The following is a 19,042-nucleotide window of genomic DNA, read 5'->3' as shown; positions in this document are numbered from 1 at the left end:
TGACTACAACATACGTTATTTACATTTCATTGGTCCTCTTGTTTTTGCATGTGTTCATAATTTCTTTGTATGACAGCATGCCAAAAATTATGACTGCACAATCTGGCATGTTTCATTGCATTATTGTCACAAATAAAACAATTGACTCTAAGCAACTATGCTTACAAAATCTTGAACATTCATTTATTTCTTTTTTTTTAATTAAGGGTGAAATTTCCTAGGCCGGACCTCACTTTTAGCCACTACTATATGGCAATTAATTAATTTTCCAACTGACCGCCAAACCATACTGCAAAAACAAGCCACTTTTATGAGGATTGTGGGCTTTCATGGAGTTGTTGGAGCCACTGATTGAACTCATGTTCACATCATTGCTCTAACTGTAAACGAGGAGACATACCAATAGAAAACGAAGCATCAGTAATAATTTGTGATAATTTTGCACAATGCAAAGCATTAAAAAAAAAATTATTTATATTAAAATATTTCAGTGTCTTAATTAAATGATTTTATTGTAGTTACATTAAATGATTGGTGTTGTGCTGCTGTGACTTTACATGAGCAGGCTCACTATTGGCTGATTCAGAGGTCAAGGTCGGCCATTTTGTGTTGACATCATTGTAGTCCTTAGTTCACAACACTTAAGTGTCACCTCAGTCAACACTTAAGAATCAGTCTTAGACTTTACTGAAAGTTGCTTTTAGCATCTTTATAAAAGTCTCCTACTCTTAGAAAAGTCCTACTTTTTACTAAGAATTTTTTGACACTTAATTCAAAGCTTAAGACTATTCTCAAGAGCATTTCTGAGAAGTTTTATACATACGGGCCCTGGGCCCGTATTCACAAAACATCTTAAGGCTAAAAGTAGCTCGTAACTCGCCGATTTAGGAGAAAATCTTAAAAATAATGGGCGTGTCAGTCCTAAATTTAGGACTCCTACATTTTTGATCTAAACGTATTTCACAAAGCATTTTAGCGCTAAAATTTGCTCCTAAATCTGTGAAAAGACCAAGCCACAAACTATCCTAAAATGGCTGTTGCTGGCAATCTGCCTCGGAACGTAAACATTTTAGAAATATTTGATGATAATGAGCTTTTATAAAGGTATCACCTTCGGTTTTGAAGGTTATCCCAACTCCAAATTTTCCTTTGATTATTCATGATTATTATTAATTGATTCTTTTGGTTATGTCCTTGTTTTCATTAACCAGCTGGGCAAGAAGTAACAGCTGTGCTTGTGCCCAGTTTAGTTTTCTTTTACGTTTGCATGTCTTACTATCAGCTATGATTATTCTACTCTGTTAATTAAAAGGCTGTTTATAAGCATATTCACTAATTATGAGAAGCATACATGTAAGAGGCTGACAATTAGCTGAACACATACTTGTTTAATTAGTGACACTTAGCCTGCATTTTAAAATCTTTATTTGAATGTGGCAACATTTTTATTTTTAAACCTTTATCTTTACTCTAAAATATTTCTATGAATAAATCTCTGACAGAGACCATCAGCCAATCACTGTGTGCATAGTTAGTAAGCATGCTGACATCATCCATAGCAAGGCGGTCAACCCCGCCCCCTTACTCTTAGCTTAAGACTTCTCTCTATTCCTTAGTAAAAGTTTGTCTCGGCAGCTTTGTGAATAGGTTTTAAGAGAAAACTCTTTGCTAAAAACTTTTACTGTTATTTAGGAGAACTCTTAGTGGTAAGATACAATGTTTTGTGAATACGGGCCCAGAAATGTCATTCATTTGTGTGTTTTCCCCATGACTTTAGAGTGGTTGTCATTATCAATTCAACCAGTATTTAATTTTTTCCCCCGAAACGAACGGATTTCTTTCTTGATTTTTATGCATTTAAATCTACTTGACTGCTAGCTAACTCAATCAGCAAGTTAATGCAAAGTGTTCCATTGAAAGTTTGCATTTGTTCCAGCACATATGAATGTTTTAACAAAGAATACATTTGGAAATAATCGTAAAAAGTAGATTTGTTTTAATGCTAAGTAGTCAAAAGTGCACATAACTGAAGAGACAACGGGACAACACTTACCCGTCTGGCGAGTACTCCAAGTTGAAGACAGCTCCGTGGGTTTGTGTACTGAGGTTCACCGAATCCGTAGCCGGGCTCATGGACGAATAAAGCCGTGTCATGGTACGGTAATGATCCCGCGCGGGGTCTACAAACGGCCCCCTGCGGACTGTCCTCCTGCAAATCCACGCGAACAGAGAGTCGCAGGCGCTCGAGCCCCTGCCCCCCGAGCCTGTCCCGCGGCCGGCGGCCGCCTCGAGCCTCCGGCTGCTCTGCGTCCCGGCGCCCCCGCGGCCCGCCTGCGGAGTCTGCTGGAAGGCGCTCGAGCCCCTGCCCCCCGAGCCTGTCCCGCCGTCCGCGGCCGCCTCGAGCCTCCGGCTGCTCTGCGTCCCGGCGCCCCCGCGGCCCGCCTGCGGAGAGGATGGTCTGCTGGAGCACCTGTCTTCATCGCTCTCCTCCTCTCGCAGTGGCTCCTCGCTGTCGCTCGGCTGTCCCGAGCTCATTGTTGCACGAATGTTGCTGGCGGCTTCGTTTTGAGGCTCACCCAAACTCACCCTCCTGCGGCTTGCGAACAGGCACTGGACCTGGGAGCCAGGCCGTCTTGCAATGTGTGCAGAAACCGCTTAAACATCCATTAATACATACACAAGTGTGCTGCGGATGTGTGCGGATACAACAGGCTACGTATTTCCGGTTCCTTCTCTGCATAAATTAAAAGCGAACTGGATAGTGACACAGCTTTGATTGCTTTCTTTGTTTGTTTTAAGACTTTTTAGACTATATAACAAAATAAAGTCTTTCTAACTTAAAAATACTTTATATATAATTTTTTAATGTGTTACATTTAAATATGTACCATAAATACGCCAATATGTGCCAAATACATGCTTCCTATCAGAAGTGCTTGTGACTATCAATTTTCTGTATTCACTGACTGAAAATTCATACATGGTGGATTCACGCAAAGTCCTTCACTTTACTGGCAACTAGTGATGGGAGAAACGAAGCTTTTCGAACTCGAATCTCTGAATCAACAACATGATATGATTCACTGATTCGAAGCGCTCAAAACCACCACAGGCTGGCGGCATCTGCTTGTCAGAGCGGTGTTAATGTAACAGAACTCTGTCCAAAAATGCACGAGACATTTACGAACCAAGAGCAAATGTTTAACCTCGACTGTAAGTGTAATCTTAGTCGCAAAATCGCTTATATCTGCTAAATGCGCCTGTACGAGACAGTAACATCGTGATTTTCGGTGGAGCTCAGATTGTTTTCATGCACAAATCGTATAATAAATAAATAAATAAATATTACCGCTGCCTTTGTCTAAGTACTGATTGGGTGGGCTCAGCTCACCCTGTCCATGACTAGCCTTGGCCCTATACATTATGACCAAAGACTATTTTAAATGGACTTTGTTATAACCCAAGATCACCATTAGTTCATGGGTTCACCAGATCAACACCATCTAGCAGCGAAACATCTGAATTTTGAAATGTTTCGAATCCATAGCATATGTTCTGCAATCATGTCAAAACCACTGATTCGAAACAAGATATCAGTGTTTCAAAGCTTCAAGAAGCAGCGTTTCTAAAGCGCCTCTCATACTATACTGACAACACAATCAGTGTTCTGGAGAAAATGATTTATTAAAGGCTTCCAAATACTGAAAGAAAACAAAAAGCAGGTTCATTTTAAGAATGATAATCAATATCTTATTAATATTAAAATAAGATCCACACTTACGCCACATATTCAATCACTGCATCAGTAAGGTAAGCTCTATTCACTTAACTGAAAAGAACTTCTATGAGGTATAGTTAGTTATACAAAATGTCTTAGTCAGACTCCGCATAAGTAAGAATTTGAAGCTGGATTCAGATCTGAAGCCCTGAGATGCTGCATCTCATCCTCTGCTGGATGTTGCTGTCATACGTTTGCTGCATATTCTTTAATGTAGTATGACAAAACCCATTGCACTGCAGTGCTATCTTTTCAACTTAAAGGGGTAGTTCACACAAAAATGAAAATTCTGTTCTCATTTCCTCCAAACCTGTATTGACTGACTTTCTTCTGTGGAACACAAAAAACGATATTTAGAAGAATGTTTGTGACCAAACAGTTTTGGTGACCACTACTGAATTCCATTATAAGGACATTTCTCAAAATATCTTCTTTTATGTTCCACAGAAGAAAGAAAGTCATACAGGTTTGGAGTAAATGATAACAGAATTTTCATTTTTTGGTTGAACTATCCCTTTAATGACCATTATGCTCTACAACATATCTCTAACTCTCTGTGATTGACTCTCTATCATGCTGTCGTAGACAGAGCGATACACACTGAGGACCTCAAGCGCCGTCGGACGCATGTGAGGCTCCTTCCTCTTACACTCTGTGTAGATCTGAAACAAGTGAAAATGGATGACATCACTTCCCAGGACATTCCCCAATAGGAAACGTGTCACATCTGGAATCTTCCAGATGTCCGTCTTTTCATCGTAACCAGGCATGGCTCCATCTGAGAACTGCACATCCTCGCCGTAAGGCCACAACTGCTCAGGAGCAACGAAGTCCCCGGTGAGCTCATGGTGACCGCACTTCACCCCTCGACATCCCCTCTCCACCTCAGGCAGCGCATCCAGGTCGTTGGCCAACAGACGCATTTCAGATGCGAGCAGAAACTGGCTGAGAGTTTTGTGCAGGTCGTTGGAGTCACATATGACTCGGATGCCCACCGGACTGCTGTGCAGGTACACCAGGAAGGCGACGTAGTCTATGGCCAGCTGTAGTCGAGTATGCCAGGAGTTTCGCCAGCGATATCGGTCTTGCGCGAGGGTGGCATCGAGCGTCAGTGCTGATCCCAGAGGGTGATACTCTGTAACAAACACACCATCCTCTTCACACGCCCCTACAAGCGTCACGACATGGGCGCTCTGCAAGGCACGTAGCATTGACAGTCCATGGAGGAAATCATCTGTATACTGCTCCGATGACAAGATGGAGAGCGCCACCTTCTGCCCTCGCCACTCGGACAGATAAACCTAGAAAACACAATCATACATCAGTATAAGTCTCAGAAGATGTATTACACTTCCCTTATAATTTACTTGATTACAAGTAATGATGTTATAAATAATGTTGATTTTCTTGAACAGGCCAATTGTTTTGCTTCAGAAGACCTCGATATATCATCAGGAGCTGCAGGTATTAGTTTTGTGTTTCTTGTCTTGTATTTTATGAATCACCAAGGACCATGGGTTAAGCTAAAAATCATATTTAGTGATCTACTGAAGAAGATCTGTACACAGTAAAGACTGTGCTCCACACAGAGATCTGATCTGGAATGACATGAAGAAACAAAACAAACTGAGACCAGAAGAACTGGCAACGTCTCCAAGATGCTTCAAGAAACAGTATGTAAAGTGATATTTCCTACTGACACACTACAGCAAAAGATAGAAATAACTGACCTAAAATAATTTTTTTTACTGGTGACAATACTAGTGTTTTAATCATTTTGGACACCACTGTACATCTTGGATGATATTGTTTTCCATTTATTTAAATGATTAATAGAAAAATTAATTGTCAAAATAATCATTAGTTGCAGCCAAACTCACCTTCTTCACAGCCCCTTGTCCAATGAGCTTCACACGGCGGACCTCAGCACGAATTTCGGGGCACTGAAGCCAAGGGGTACAGGTGGTCATGGTGCCCACTTTAAAGTGGCGAAGCGGGCACTGCGTATGTGCTGAGAGAGGGTTAGTCTCCTGATACAGGGCATCTAGGTAGAAATACAGCAGCAGAGGAGAGCTGCCAGACAAAGCAAGACTGCAGGCAGTCCACACCTCGTCCCAAAGGTGCCACCCATAATGACATCTTAACCTGTTGATCAAAACACATGAAGAGATTTCAGACAAATATCACGTGGAAAATGAGAACAGCGGTCAGATTATCAGATATAAGAGGTTTGGACTATAATCGGTTTGAGGGTATATAACTCACAACAGATGACATCTATAAAGACTTTTTAAACGCTTTCTATTGGAGAATTTTCAGATTTGGGGAGTATTTAAATGCCTTATTCTAGTGTCAGCTGTTATAATACATTTTGTCTAAACTCACGATACCGCTCACTGCATTTTTAAACGGTTTTAATTTGATTTAAGCACTGAAAACAGAATGACAATACAAAAGAGGCTGTTATTTTGCTCCGAGGTTATTATGTCTAATATGATTATATGAATTTATGTCTTGAACACACCAGTTTGCATTAGTATGAGTATACTGGTTCGCCAGCCGCAGACACTAATGTCTTCCAGTTCATAAGACGTCAAAACAGTTCATTTCAGTTATGCAAGCGTTGAATAATCTGTTGGTTCAGATCCCACGCCGTCAGATTCCTCAGTGTTGTTGTTCCGGATTGTCTTGCTCTATGAAGTTATTAAGAGCAACGCACTGTGCCTCGAAGACACATCGCCATCTAGTGCCATCACTGGGTAACAACATCGCAGTCCAGTGCTCAATTCATAGGTCGACAACTCGACATCACTTCTGATATAGAGAGAACAAATGAGGAAAAGTTACTAAATTATCCCAAAACAAATTTTTTTCGACAATATCTTTAGCACAGATGGGCGCTCAATATAAACTAAATAGGCTATGTAGTACAATCAAAATGCTTCCCGTTTTGCTTAGATTTAGAATCAGAATCAGAAGAGCTTTATTACCAAGTATGTTTACACACACAAGGAATTTGACTTGATGACAGGAGCTTCCAGTGTAGAAGAATGTACAAACATAGTGCAGACATACATAGGAATAACACAGTAGGGATGTAATATAACACTATATATCTTTTTTTTTTTAAATAATGTACTATATACAGAAATAGAAGTATAGGAAAAAATGTAAGTGTGCAGTTTAATATACACTGAACAAAATAGACAGATTTGTGAACAATATTTGAGAGAAATAGGCCTTTTGTGTACATAGAAAAAGTCTTAGATTTTTGAGTTCAGCTCATGAAAAATGGGGGCAAAAACAACAGTCTTGCGTTTATAATTTTGTTCAGTGTAAATATAACTATGTGTGAAGTTCCCTGCTGCTTCAAACGCTCCACCATCATTCCGGTCCCCAAAAAGCCCAAAATCACTGGACTTAACGACTACAGACCTGTCGCTCTCACGTCTGTAAAAAGGACCCCTCTGTCAAGCTCCTGAAGTTCGCAGACGACACTACAGTCATCGGCCTCATCAAGGACGTAGACGAGTCTGCTTACAGACAGGAGGTTAAAGAGCTGGCTGTCTGGCGCAGTCTCAACAACCTGGAGCTTTAGGATTGAACTTCTCACCTCTGCATAGTTTCAACTTTCAAGTCTCCCCTCAGCGTTTTTAAAGAAATGAATAATGGAAATATGTTGAAATAATATTTTTAATTTGGTTTGACATCTTAGATTAGATCTTAGATGAAATATTCTACATAAAAAGGTGCAAAAGAATATTTGTAAAAATAACAGTGTTGTCAATGTTACTGTAAAAAAAAAAAAAAGGTCAAACATTGTAGGTATGTATAGCCTAATATACATGAAATGTCCAAATACTTAATACAGTGGCCCCAAATTGTATTTGGACACTTAAGCCACAATCAAACAGGTATACATGTCTTTGCATTGTATAGCAAAATAGAGACAATTTATTTTAAGGAAATATAGCACAAATCCACTTGTATTTAAAACATGTCACATGATGAAATGTGTAGGTTTCAGAATATGAACCAATAGATAGGCTACATTAATCAAAATGGAGACAAGATGTCTTGAACACTTTCTGATTGTCAAACTGTGAGGAGGCACATGTTAATATGATGAACTACACCATGAATATTCTGTTTGGACACTTGCATGAACCTGAACAGACTTTAAAAGTTGACCTTAACACCAGTTGGTTACACCAAAACAAAAAGTGGCTGAGAAAGTTGAAATTAATTCTGAAAAAAAGCTCTTGAATTATTTATTTGCAGATGCTACTTGGTTTAATATTTTGTATCTATTCTGATATTTATAAGTGTGACATTTTCAAGTGCCCAAGTACTTTTTGTGGCTACTTTAAATATAATAGCTTACCATTTTTCCTACCCCTAGCACTGGTAGTGCACATTAATATTAAAAATGCAGGATATTTATATTTTCATATCAGTATCAAACTATTAATATTTCAAGATAACTATGCCTATTACTAACAGATGAACTTGAACAGGCCTCTGTCTGGAGTCAATGTTTCAAGTCAAAATAGGGAAAAAAATATTTCACACTTTAGGTGCTTTTGTTATTAGTTTACACACACAATATGTTCTTTAAGCCACACGTGAGTTATCTTTTATTCATAAGAGAACACAAGTCAGTCTCCACGGTTTCCATGGACAGCGTTTATTAAATATTAAAGCATGTGGTGTCGAATTGACACCCTCGTGCCACAAGCCCTTTATCTGAAGATCAGGCAAGACCTTTAATGTCAGGGCATGCACTTTACCTGGGGCACACTCTAGTTTCAGGCAACCAAAATTTGTATAATGTAGATTTTTGCCGGCAGAATGGAGCGACGCACATCCCGCGCTGAGGAGGAGCGAGCGGAGAGGAGAGTGAGGTTCCGCGTGGCGTCGGCGCACAGCGGCCGCGTCCTGAAGGAGGTGTTCAGAGACGCGCTCGAAGACTCCGCGGACACCGACACCACTGCGAGCTCAGAGCCGGAGCGAGCAAACTCGCCCGTTATCACGGAGGCCAACAGCCACCTGAGCGGCCTGCTGCTGGGGCCAGAACCGGACGACAGCGGCAGCGAACCGGACGAGCTGCTCATGTACGCCAGTGCAACCAAGGAGAAGCTCTTCACCGGAAAACGCGTGAATATCTTCAGCAAGAACGGAACGATTCGGGGCGTGAGGGATAAAGTGAGCGCGGGACAGGTGCTATTTAACAACCTGTCCAAAATGTATGGGGTAAGTTTTATTTGGAGCAGTATAATTACTTATTTATATTAAATATGTATTGATATTTATACAGCTGTAAAGATTTTTCTGTAGGCCTAAAAGAAGAAAAGGAGAATGGATGGGTGAGTTTTTAATAGCTGGGAAAAGAAACTCAATCACCCTTATTAAGACATTCAGGATTAATGACCGACTAATTGCTGTAAGAAAGAGGCTATGCTTACAGAATAACATGTCCAGGTTATATTTCACCTAAAAATCACAAGAAATAAGTAACATTAACATCCTTAGAAAAATAAAGACTGTATCTTTGTGCATTGTTGCTATGACAGTTATTAAGCACGACAATATAGGCATTTTATACAGAGTAGCCTATAATTTATTTTTCCTTCTGATTTCCGGGTGTTTTCATGAGATGCACCCAACAAAGTTTCATAATTCAGAGGAAAATTATTACTCCACTTCATATATACAGTATCACGCATTATCAGATAATAAAGAATTATTACAGTACAATGTGAAAGTGTTACCAAGTGTTACAGCCAGTAAAAAGTTTGGACACACCTACTCATTCTTTATTAAAAAAATGTAACCTAAATTAAAACTTGTGAAGCATAATTTATATTTGTGTAGAAACTTCTAGATCAAAGAGCTTTAAATAAATTGGGTTATAAATTCAGTTAGATGTTCAAACTTCACTGCTAGAATATGTATTTTTTGTATAAAAATAGTGTTTCCAATGTAATGTTACTGTAGTTAACCTGTATATTACTTGCTCTTGAAGAAACAGCAAAACAATTTATCTTGCTAGTTAATTTAGTTTTGTTCATAGTTATGACTCTAAAGGTTACTTGCCAGTTTTTACTTGTTAATATTAGAGGTTGTTTCACACTATTTCACCATTAATCTATAATGTGTGTCTTTCAAAGGATTCGCTTATTATGAACCGGCCTAAAAGTCCATGAGATTTTGTCTGAAAACAGCCCTGGATGTCCTGCAGCAGAGGATGCTGGGTCACAAATTAGGACGTCACCCTGGGTGGATGTGCAACAGGCTTGAGCGTGTGAAAGTGATGAACAGCGGCCAATGTTTTTTTTTTGTTTGTTTTTTTTTAAGTGCTTTTCAATATTTGTGTATATTGTAGTTCTGTAAATATATTTTATATTCACTTTTTGCAAAAGCATTTGTTGAAAAAAGGAACTCGAGGGATCTATAAAGTCAACTGGTTGCTTAGAACGTTCTCTTTGCCTATGTTTGGGGTGCCTTTTCTTTATTTGGACCTTTCATTGTTTGTGATGAATTTGTGATTTTTAGAAAACAACATGTTGTAATCAAGTTTTATACATATCTCTTACGTTTTAATGCAATAAAATAAAATAAAAAGTCACGCCAACCTTTTTATTTTTGTTAATAATTTTGGGAAAATTCATTTTTGATTCATCCACTATCAGATTATGCATGCATTCCAATATCAGAAATGATTTTGCTAACCCAGCTCTTCAAGTTTTTTCAGCATTTTGTTTTTATTCATCTGATAAAAATGTACAGTAACTTTGATTTGCCACAACTTTGACAAGCAATCTGAATTATGTGCAAACTGGATTTTCATCTGATCTTAGAGTGATAGTAGTTGAGATTTCAGAAGACAGTAAGGAGAGCGAAGACCCCGTACAGAAGAGCGCAGGGATAGGCCACCAGCAGCTGCTGCCCACTCATGTCAAGAGTGGAACTGAAGATCTTAGAAGCTGATAGACTGCACCAGCCAATCACAAACAAGGCCAACAGTGTCCCCAAGAGCCCCCTGCATTAAAATAAAAGCCACTTGTTATTCAAATGCAACATACCTAAAATTATACTTTCTTAAAAATAAGGTTCCAAAAAAGTTTTTTTTTTTAAGTTTTGGCTCCCCAAAGAAGTTTTCAGTAAACAGTTCTTTAAACAACCATGTTTTTATGAGTGTGAAGAACATTTGAATAATTTAAAGAACCATTTTCTACTAAAGAACTTTTTATTAAACAGGTTCAGTGAATGTCAAAGGTCCGTTCACACCAAGCACGATAATTTATAACGATAACAATCAAGACATAGTTTTAAAAACTGTTCTAAAGTTAAAGGAATAGCAGAGTCCACACCACAACAATAATGATAATGACACAGAAGAACAATTTGGTTACAATCACTTTCAGAACACTGAAAAACAATAATAAAAACAGCCAATCAGAATCCATCCTGTATTAAAGAACTTGAGCATCTAAAGGAATTGTTCACCCAAAAAGGAAAATTTGGGGTTGGGGTTAGGGTTAAAATTTACACACACTCAGGCCATTCAAGATGTTTGTTTCTTCATCTGAACAGATTTGGAGAAATGTATCATTACATCACTTGTTCACCAGTGGATCCTTTGCAGTGAATGGGTGCCATCAGAATAAGAGTCCAAACAGCTGATAAAAGCATCACAATAATCCACAAGTAATTCACACGGCTCGTTATTACGGATTATGAACTCGTGTTTTGGCTAAAAGTGACAGTTTAAAGTTAAAACGGATTTGCTTATAAAATGCACAGCTTTTCAATTCACAAGATGGACTGAAGTCATGTGGATTACTTGTAGATTATTGTGATGCTTTTATCAGCTTTGTGAACTCTCATTCTGACGGTACCACAGTGCATTGGTGAAGATGCTAATATATTTATGGTTATAGTTATCATTCTTGGTGTGAATGGGTCTGAATGGGCCACAGATGCCAATTAAGAACCTTTATATTTAAAAATGTATGGAAAATGTAAATAGACTTGGACATATGTTGTGGTCTAAAACGTTTTTTTATTTGTTGTGGCTGTAAAACACTCAAAAAAATGGTAAATGTTTCTCTACAGTTATGGATACTCACTGAAGGGAATAAAGAACAGCAAAGGCAGAGAGTCCCACCATTGGCAGGAGACAGTATCCCAGCACACTCGCCACACATCCACAGGATATGCTGTAACTGCTCATCAGGTTCAACAGCATGTACATCCCCACACATCCCAGAGCACTGATGCCATACACATACCCAAAGTGTGCTTTCCCTGCCTGCCAAGAGAATACACACACAAATCCACAGGTACATGCTCTGGACCTTACATATGCTTTCACTTCCCCTGTGCAATACAAATCACCATGTACCTCTAGTTAATGGTTTCACAAAAGTTCAGGATGTAGTTTGTACCATCAATAGTGTGGCTCCCAGAGCTATGCAGAAGAGAACAGGCCCAGTGAGGTCTGTCTCATTCATAATACTGCCATCAGCGGGCTTCAGTGGATTTAACACGGTCAGAGTCTTCTGCCAGATATGGTCAAAGTTAATGCCCAACTCTGAGAAAAAATACACACCTTTTTCATTCAACATACATTTTCTGTTAAGTTTGATTAATGCATACAATGTCCAATTTCTAAAGCTAAAGTATGCAAGTTTTCAGTGTTAAAGAGTCCACCCAAAAATGAACATTTTGTCAGCATTCACTGACCTTCATGTTGTTCCAAACTTGTATCAATTTCTTTCTTCTTTTGAACATAAAAAATGATATTTTGAAGAATGTTCATAACACAGTTTCATGTTGCCATCGGCATCCATGGTATTTTTTCCATACTATGGAAATGAATGGCTACCGGCAACTGCTTGGTTACCAAAATTCTTGAGGGCTAGTAAATGATGACAGAATGTTCATTTTGGGGGGAACTATGCCTTTAAGGTGCAATCACATTACAGAAATATCTGCAAAATTTTGCATTAATTTTGCTATTATCATTAGTGCAGTGATGTATGCAGCACAGCTCACACAGAAGCCACTTTCTAACCAAGCAGCTTTCTGCTGATCAAATAAATAATTTTTATTACCTTCTAAGAGCGGTGGTTCTTCCTCATATGAGTCTATATATTCTGTTTGCTCCGGTGGCGCTACAGGCTGATACACCTGTCCAGTATAAGATGCTGTAGTGGTATATTCATCTGCTAAATGTGCGGAACTATCACCGATGATCAGACAGTAAATGATGAATTAACAATTAAATTGCACACAGAAACACATTGGCCGATATACATTAATACATGAAATATTAAAGCGACATTACACTCACACTTCATGGTAGTCTGGATTGACGTAGGCTGGATCATAGCCATATACATCCTCCTGCTGACCATCCATATAATATCCAGACTGATAGAAGTCTTGTTCATAGTTTTGAAAATCTCCCATTCTGCTTAAAATAATGAGGAATGTCTACACAAGTTCATTTGTAGTATAAACCAGTTCTGAACTTAAGTTCTTACCTTTACGTGTCCTTTAAAGTCAGGGTTTGATTTGAAGATCTTGGTTTGTTTGTACTGAGTCTTTGCTTGCTCGCTGAGCAGCTGTTTATGTGTATGAGAAGCTATTAATAGTCTTCTATATTTAGTTGTGGGACATGAGCAGCACTATCAGTGTGCTGGGAGGTCATGTTGTAAAGCCATCCTATTGATTTCTAGATCTACTGACTGATGATATGCTCATCACTCAATGTACAACTGCTGTACAATTAAATTATATATTCTGTATCTGTCCATGAAAATGATTTTTGTAACATGGTTGGTTACAGAAATATAGGTAGGACAAAAAATTACATTCTTGTCATTTGAAGATATAAGCCTTATAATAAAGACACAAACATCAGTAAAGATTGTCTAATGCTTTAAAATGGCAAAAAATGCAGCATCTTTACAGTATAGGCTAAATGTTTGCAAATACAACATAAAATGTCTAAAAACAACATCGACTTTCACATTTGTTTTGTAGGCAAAAGAACTAATACAGTACATTTTCATTCGCTTAATGAAACTATAGTATTCAAAAATACATAATTTCTTAGGAAAATTACCTTACATGATAACAATTTTACCATCTTCCCACTAAAATGTTATTTTAGTTACATTTAGTTATGCTGTAATTCAATGTCTATGAAACGATTCAGCTATAAAACTAGATCAGAAGACATAAATAAGAAAGGTTACAGTTATGGCCATGTTCAGTAAACTGTGTTTTTTTAATATTAAATACTGTTTGAATTGTTTGTTTGCAATATATTGTGGGTGGATTTATGCCAAGACATTTCAAGTCTTTCCTGAATATTATTTCACTCAGTTTCCCTCATGTCTAATCTTCAATGCCATGTCAAAATTTGTTTTGGTTTCTTTTAAGTTGTAGTTTAGACACTCATGAACACTTCCTGGTATTTCATAGCTGATACGCAAAATTTAACTTATACTTTGACATTATTTAGCTCTCTTATCTGTCATGAGGTCAGATGATCTACAGGTCTGGCAGAGCCCTGGAGTTTCCACTGGAGCTCATACTGGAAACTGGTGCTTGGGTTAAAAAAGATGCATGGGATTCCTCCTCTTCATTCCTGTGGAAAAGACAGACAGATTACTGAGTCTATGTGCGATGATGCAGAACAAAAAGTCTTCAGAAAGTATTCACCACCATTGTTTTTTCTCTTTCTGATGAGCTGCAAAGTCAAACCAACGTATAGACCTAACATTTTTTTAAACTTTTGTATGAATAATGCTTGTTGTTCAGAATTATTTTTATAAAATGACTTGGTAAGTGTCCACTCTTATTTTATCAACCAGAAAACCATACACATCTGTAGGCATTTCTCACCCTGGATTGCTGCTACACCGGTTCCCTTCAGAATCTGTCAGAGCCGGAGCATGAATTGGTTTCCTTCAGAATTGTAGAAAACAAAAGTGCCATGAAATACACGTTACTCCTTTGAATCAGTGTCCTGAAATTTATGAAATTGCTTTTGTTACACATAAACTGAGAGGTGCAAATAAGCTTGGGGTTTTAAATGTATTTTTTTTTACTATATCATGTGACAAATTTATGATTTATGATTTATCTAATATGTAAGATAATAATGAATACTTACTTCGATTTCAAGCTATTCATTTTAGCAAAGAGCAGTCGGAGAACTCTCTCTCTTTGCTCCCAGGTCATCTCTGATATGTTCACTTTGGCTTTCTTCAGATTGCTGATGAAATAACACAGCATTGTCACAGACAGTTTTGCTAATGGAAAAAGCATCATTCAGGTAATGACACATTTAGTTATCATTTCATCAGAAGAGAATTTTAAAAATAGTCTAAAAAAAAAACAAAATAAGCATAAGACCCTCACCCTTTTTCAGCCTCATCTATATCACTGGAAGTGCTGTGGGGTGTTCTGTTGATGGTGTGAATGTGAGCGTTCTCCGTTCTGCCTGATAGGAACTCATCCATCCGCCTGCTACGATTCACTTCTGCTTCCTGTCTGGATAACATAATGTAGCTTATAATATAGTTGATCTAAAAATAGTTTGAAGGTTTTGCAGTAAAATGGAGCCTGGATCTCTTGCTTGTTAACTTTTATTTCTAGAATGAACTAGGGGTGTACTATATTGATAAACAATTATATGGCACAGAAGCTGCATCTGAAATGGCATTTAGATGTATTTACACAGACTGTTTAATGCAGCTCATAGGTGGCTTGAATGCATTTACACTGCATTTACAATTATATAAATATGCTATGCAATGAAATTAAAGGGGACATCAGATGCAAAGTTCACTTTTACATGTTGTTTGAACATAAATGTGTGTTGGCAGTGTGTACACAACCACCCTATAATGATAAAAATCCACCCATTGCTTTTTTTTAAATCCCCAAAAATCATGAGCACGGTCTCAGATCAAGCCATTCACAGATTATTGGCAGAGTGACGTCACACAGGCCAAGGCCCCTCCCACGACTATTGACGAACACTGCTGTTTTAGCATTGACCCGCCCTGAGTGAGCTGTAAACAGTCCGCCATTGTTTTGATGCCAGAGCAGGTGTAGACAAGAATGGCTCCTAAGCGATTGAGGTGTTTTGTTATTGGATGTAATGCGGCCCCCGATCTACCTAAATGCGTTTATGTTCGTGCGAATCATTCATGATCCAGCCTCACCTACAGAAGAAGTGAGTATACGTTTTTTTCATGAATCTTTGCAAATCACCTTTCCTAATAATGTGCTAGTTAGCAAGTTCCACAGCTAACTGCAGCTAAAGTTTACAGTCTCATGAAAACGGCTCATCACCCCACGAAAGAGAGGGGCGGGGTGAGCAGAGCTTATTAGCATTTAAAAGGAATGCACCGAAACAGGTCGCCTGTTGCACGTTAAAGGATTTGCCACTGATGATTCAAACGCGAGTTTTGGGCAGTGTAGAGTAGCACTTGTTTTATGGCGGCACGATGCAATGCAACGCAACGCGTAAAAAGACAGTATAAGGATATAATTATGTCCCCACTGGATGCAACAAATGCCTCGTTTGTAATGGGTTTTAATGTTTTTGTCTCGTCGCTCCGGCTGGGACACGGCATCAACAGTATGTGAGGGGCGTAACATTTCCGTCTCACGCTTGAGGTATTCGGCCAATCACAACACACTGGATAGCTGGCCAATCAGAGCACACCTCGCTTTTTCAGACCGATGAGCTTTGTAAAAATCGACGCGTTTCAAAAAGGCGGGGCATAGAGGAGAAACAATAATGTACAGTATGTGGAAAATAATGTGTTTTTTTTACTTTAAACCGCATAAACACATTTCATTACACCAAATACACAAAATAATGTTCTTTTTAGCAGCATCATATGACCCCTTTAATATAAGACAAAAGTCATGTGTGGAAATGACCCTGTATATCTTGAATTTTGGGTGCATTCAAACTGCTTTCATCAAATAGGCTGCAGTGAAGGTGTGTTTTTGTTTGTTTTTGCAAAGAGAGTGAGTGAATGAATGAACGCTGAATTGCACCTGTGCATTAGCATCTCCTGTTTCACGTGGTTCAGAGACTCATGGAAGAGGACCTCCATGTCTGAGCGTTGCTCCACTACGCTGCGGGCTATTCTCTTCACTCGGCTCAGTTCCCTGTCCCGTACGCTCAGAAGCGTCTGCAGTTTGTCCAGCTCTACACCGCCAGCCTGAGACCTGACTGCAGCACGCTGCTTGATATCAGCCTTCTCTAACTCAAACTCAGCCACCATGCTGGCCAGGGCCTGCTCCAGTGTGAACACCTTTGCCCTCAGCTCAGAAACCGTGGTCCGCTGGGCTGCAAGCTTAGATATGGTGTCATTTGAGGTGTCCTGACTCATCTCCTGCAGGATAAATAAAATTGTGGGTTCCAATGAAAGTGGTCATTATCAATGTCTGATCCTTCATAGGGTCTAATTGAGATCATTTTAAATTTCACTTAATTTGTGCATGTGTATATGTGTGTTTGTGTGGGTGCACAAGAAAGTTGATGTAATTATAATTTTTAATGATTAATTGATATAGTATACATAATTTACAACGAATACAATGCAATAATGTAAAATAATAGTAATAATGTAAAAGTCTTAACTGTCACCTCTAATGAATTTTATGCATCCTTGCTAAATAAAAGTAAAAAACTGAGAAAAAAATAAAAACTATGGTGTGTGTTACCTTATGCAAACTAAGGATGTTGTTCTCTTCTGCCAGCGCTGCATTTCTCTTCCGCACATCCTCCACCTCTTTGATGTGGTAACCCAATGCCTTATTTAGACGCACATTCTCCTTGAACATTGAGCGAGATGCGTCATCCAGCTGTCTGATAGGGCCAAGAAGGAGGATGTCATCTCATTTTACTCATGCAAAATGTATCTCACAAACAGTTCCAAAGGCATCAGGTAGAAATGTGTAGTAGTTCTGGGATACTGGGAGAGATGGAGAAGATACTTACATGATGGCTTCATTGTGAGCTCTTTCTGCAAGCACAGCAATCTTTTGCTCAGCTTCCTTCTCTAGATGAACCTAATGAATGTAGAATGAGAGAGACACTGAGAGAGAATGAGGAAGATTTTGTTGAAATGTTGTTTGTATATGTACCTTATTATTGAAGAACCTTTGCTCCATTCTTGCAAGTGTTTTCTTGTGTTCTAGATCTGCGTTGTCCATAGTTTCTTTCATCTGTACAAAACGATGGTGATGTTATAACAGACATAGCACTTTATACTAGTACCTCTGCATCTGTGTACATGAAATAAATAGGATGAATTATACATGTTTGAGTTCTTGCTCCATTTGAGGCTTTTTCTTAAGGAAGTCATTGATGATCTTAAGCTCCGCTTGAATCACGTCGAACTCGCTAGATCTCTTCTTAAACTTCTCCTCCAGCTCATTGATCTTTAGCGTGTACTGAGCGGCCTGTGATGAAAATCAGTGAGAAACGCTGAGCAGTCAGCATTAAGGCAGTGAGTACAAGAGTGACCTGATCAGTTACTTTTTAAAAATAACACTGGACTTGAGAACTGTTTATTATAAAAATGAATCTATTGAATATTATCTATTATATATTGTCCTTTATTAATGAAATAAATGCCTTTGTTCAAATTAATATTCACAAAGAGGAACTTTTAGTTATACAAAAATGGCATTATCATTATCTTTGACTTGCATACAGTTGCTGTGTAGATGGAATTTTTAAAGGGGTCATATGATGCTGCTAAAAATAACATTATTTTGTGTATTTGGTGTAATGAAATACACCAAAATTGTATTTATTTAAAGTTAAAAAAACACATTATTTTCCACATACTGTACATTATTGTTTCTCCTCTATGCCCCGCCTTTTTGAAACGCGTCGATTTTTACAAAGCTCATCGGTCTGAAAAAGCGAGGTGTGCTGTGATTGGCCAGCTATCCAATGCGTTGTGATAGGCCGAATACCTCAAGCGTGAGACGGAAATGTTACGCCCCTCACATACTGTTGATGCCGTGTCCGGCCGGAGCAACGAGACAGAAACATGAAAACCCATTACAAACGAGGCATTTGTTGCATCCAGTGGGGACATAATTACTGATTATAATGATTTATACTGGCTTTTTACGCGTTGCGTTGCATTGCATCGCGCCGAGTAAACATAAAACTCTGTCTGCATTTGTGATCGGAGAAATGACAAA

General features: G+C 38.6%; 4 protein-coding genes and 1 pseudogene across 5 annotated transcripts in view; 1 reads left to right on the top strand and 4 right to left on the bottom strand.

Annotated features, from left to right (window-relative positions):
- LOC107690155 (DDB1- and CUL4-associated factor 10-like) overlaps positions 1–2,784 on the bottom strand; it is a 14,033-nt gene extending 11,249 nt beyond the window's left edge. Inside the window, exons 1-2 of the mRNA XM_016488396.1 lie at positions 2,361–2,784; positions 2,054–2,264 (exon numbers count right to left, since the gene is read on the bottom strand). Coding sequence (XP_016343882.1) covers positions 2,054–2,264; positions 2,361–2,535 — 386 coding nt within the window. The 5' untranslated portion in view covers positions 2,536–2,784. The remainder of the gene's footprint in view (positions 1–2,053; positions 2,265–2,360) is intronic.
- A 1,468-nt stretch (positions 2,785–4,252) lies between these two features.
- Positions 4,253–6,438, bottom strand: LOC107690196 (protein O-mannose kinase-like; annotated as a pseudogene).
- Positions 6,439–8,537: 2,099 nt separating this feature from the next.
- On the top strand, positions 8,538–10,099 carry LOC107690195 (glutaredoxin domain-containing cysteine-rich protein 1-like). The gene is made up of 2 exons (XM_016488450.1): positions 8,538–9,031; positions 9,949–10,099. Exons 1-2 carry the CDS (start codon positions 8,630–8,632, stop codon positions 9,982–9,984), a joined length of 438 nt encoding a protein of 145 aa, XP_016343936.1. The 5' UTR covers positions 8,538–8,629; the 3' UTR covers positions 9,985–10,099.
- Positions 10,100–10,615: 516 nt separating this feature from the next.
- Positions 10,616–13,410, bottom strand: LOC107690194 (protein YIPF7-like). Of its 2 annotated transcripts, none has more exons than XM_016488448.1 (6): positions 13,330–13,410; positions 13,137–13,256; positions 12,898–13,031; positions 12,229–12,374; positions 11,911–12,092; positions 10,616–10,820 (listed from the first exon to the last, which is right to left on the bottom strand). In XM_016488448.1, the coding sequence occupies exons 2-6, from the start codon at positions 13,253–13,255 to the stop codon at positions 10,658–10,660; spliced, it is 744 nt and encodes a 247-aa protein (XP_016343934.1). In that variant the 5' UTR covers position 13,256; positions 13,330–13,410; the 3' UTR covers positions 10,616–10,657. The 2 variants fall into 2 exon arrangements, with proteins under 2 accessions (XP_016343934.1, XP_016343935.1); XM_016488449.1 differs by having other exon boundaries at positions 12,898–13,025.
- Positions 13,411–14,057: 647 nt separating this feature from the next.
- The window catches only part of LOC107690193 (basal body-orientation factor 1-like), a 7,822-nt gene continuing 2,837 nt past the window's right edge, over positions 14,058–19,042 (bottom strand). Inside the window, exons 4-12 of the mRNA XM_016488447.1 lie at positions 18,143–18,286; positions 17,969–18,049; positions 17,823–17,893; positions 17,546–17,690; positions 16,874–17,214; positions 15,218–15,349; positions 14,970–15,071; positions 14,699–14,761; positions 14,058–14,441 (exon numbers count right to left, since the gene is read on the bottom strand). Of these exons, the coding sequence (XP_016343933.1) occupies positions 14,345–14,441; positions 14,699–14,761; positions 14,970–15,071; positions 15,218–15,349; positions 16,874–17,214; positions 17,546–17,690; positions 17,823–17,893; positions 17,969–18,049; positions 18,143–18,286 (1,176 nt within the window). The 3' untranslated portion in view covers positions 14,058–14,344. The remainder of the gene's footprint in view (positions 14,442–14,698; positions 14,762–14,969; positions 15,072–15,217; positions 15,350–16,873; positions 17,215–17,545; positions 17,691–17,822; positions 17,894–17,968; positions 18,050–18,142; positions 18,287–19,042) is intronic.

The sequence above is a fragment of the Sinocyclocheilus anshuiensis genome, unplaced genomic scaffold (assembly GCF_001515605.1).
Source record: "Sinocyclocheilus anshuiensis isolate Anshui unplaced genomic scaffold, SAMN03320099.WGS_v1.1 scaffold1581, whole genome shotgun sequence".
NCBI classification, from domain to species: domain Eukaryota; kingdom Metazoa; phylum Chordata; class Actinopteri; order Cypriniformes; family Cyprinidae; genus Sinocyclocheilus; species Sinocyclocheilus anshuiensis.
Note: the sequence above shows the minus strand (reverse complement) of the source record. Positions and strands in the feature narration are given on the sequence as shown.

Bases quoted from the DNA above. Each gene is read 5' to 3' on its own strand.
- LOC107690195 (XM_016488450.1), top strand. From the start codon at position 8,630: ATGGAGCGACGCACATCCCGCGCTGAGGAGGAGCGAGCGGAGAGGAGA. The intron at 9,032-9,948 runs GTAAGTTTTATT...TGTCTTTCAAAG, and splicing joins ACCTGTCCAAAATGTATGGG to GATTCGCTTATTATGAACCG.
- LOC107690194 (XM_016488448.1), bottom strand. From the start codon at position 13,255: ATGGGAGATTTTCAAAACTATGAACAAGACTTCTATCAGTCTGGATAT. The intron at 12,375-12,897 runs GTAATAAAAATT...ATTTTTTCTCAG, and splicing joins AGAACCACCGCTCTTAGAAG to AGTTGGGCATTAACTTTGAC. The intron at 12,093-12,228 runs GTACAAACTACA...TTCTCTTGGCAG, and splicing joins TGGGAGCCACACTATTGATG to GCAGGGAAAGCACACTTTGG.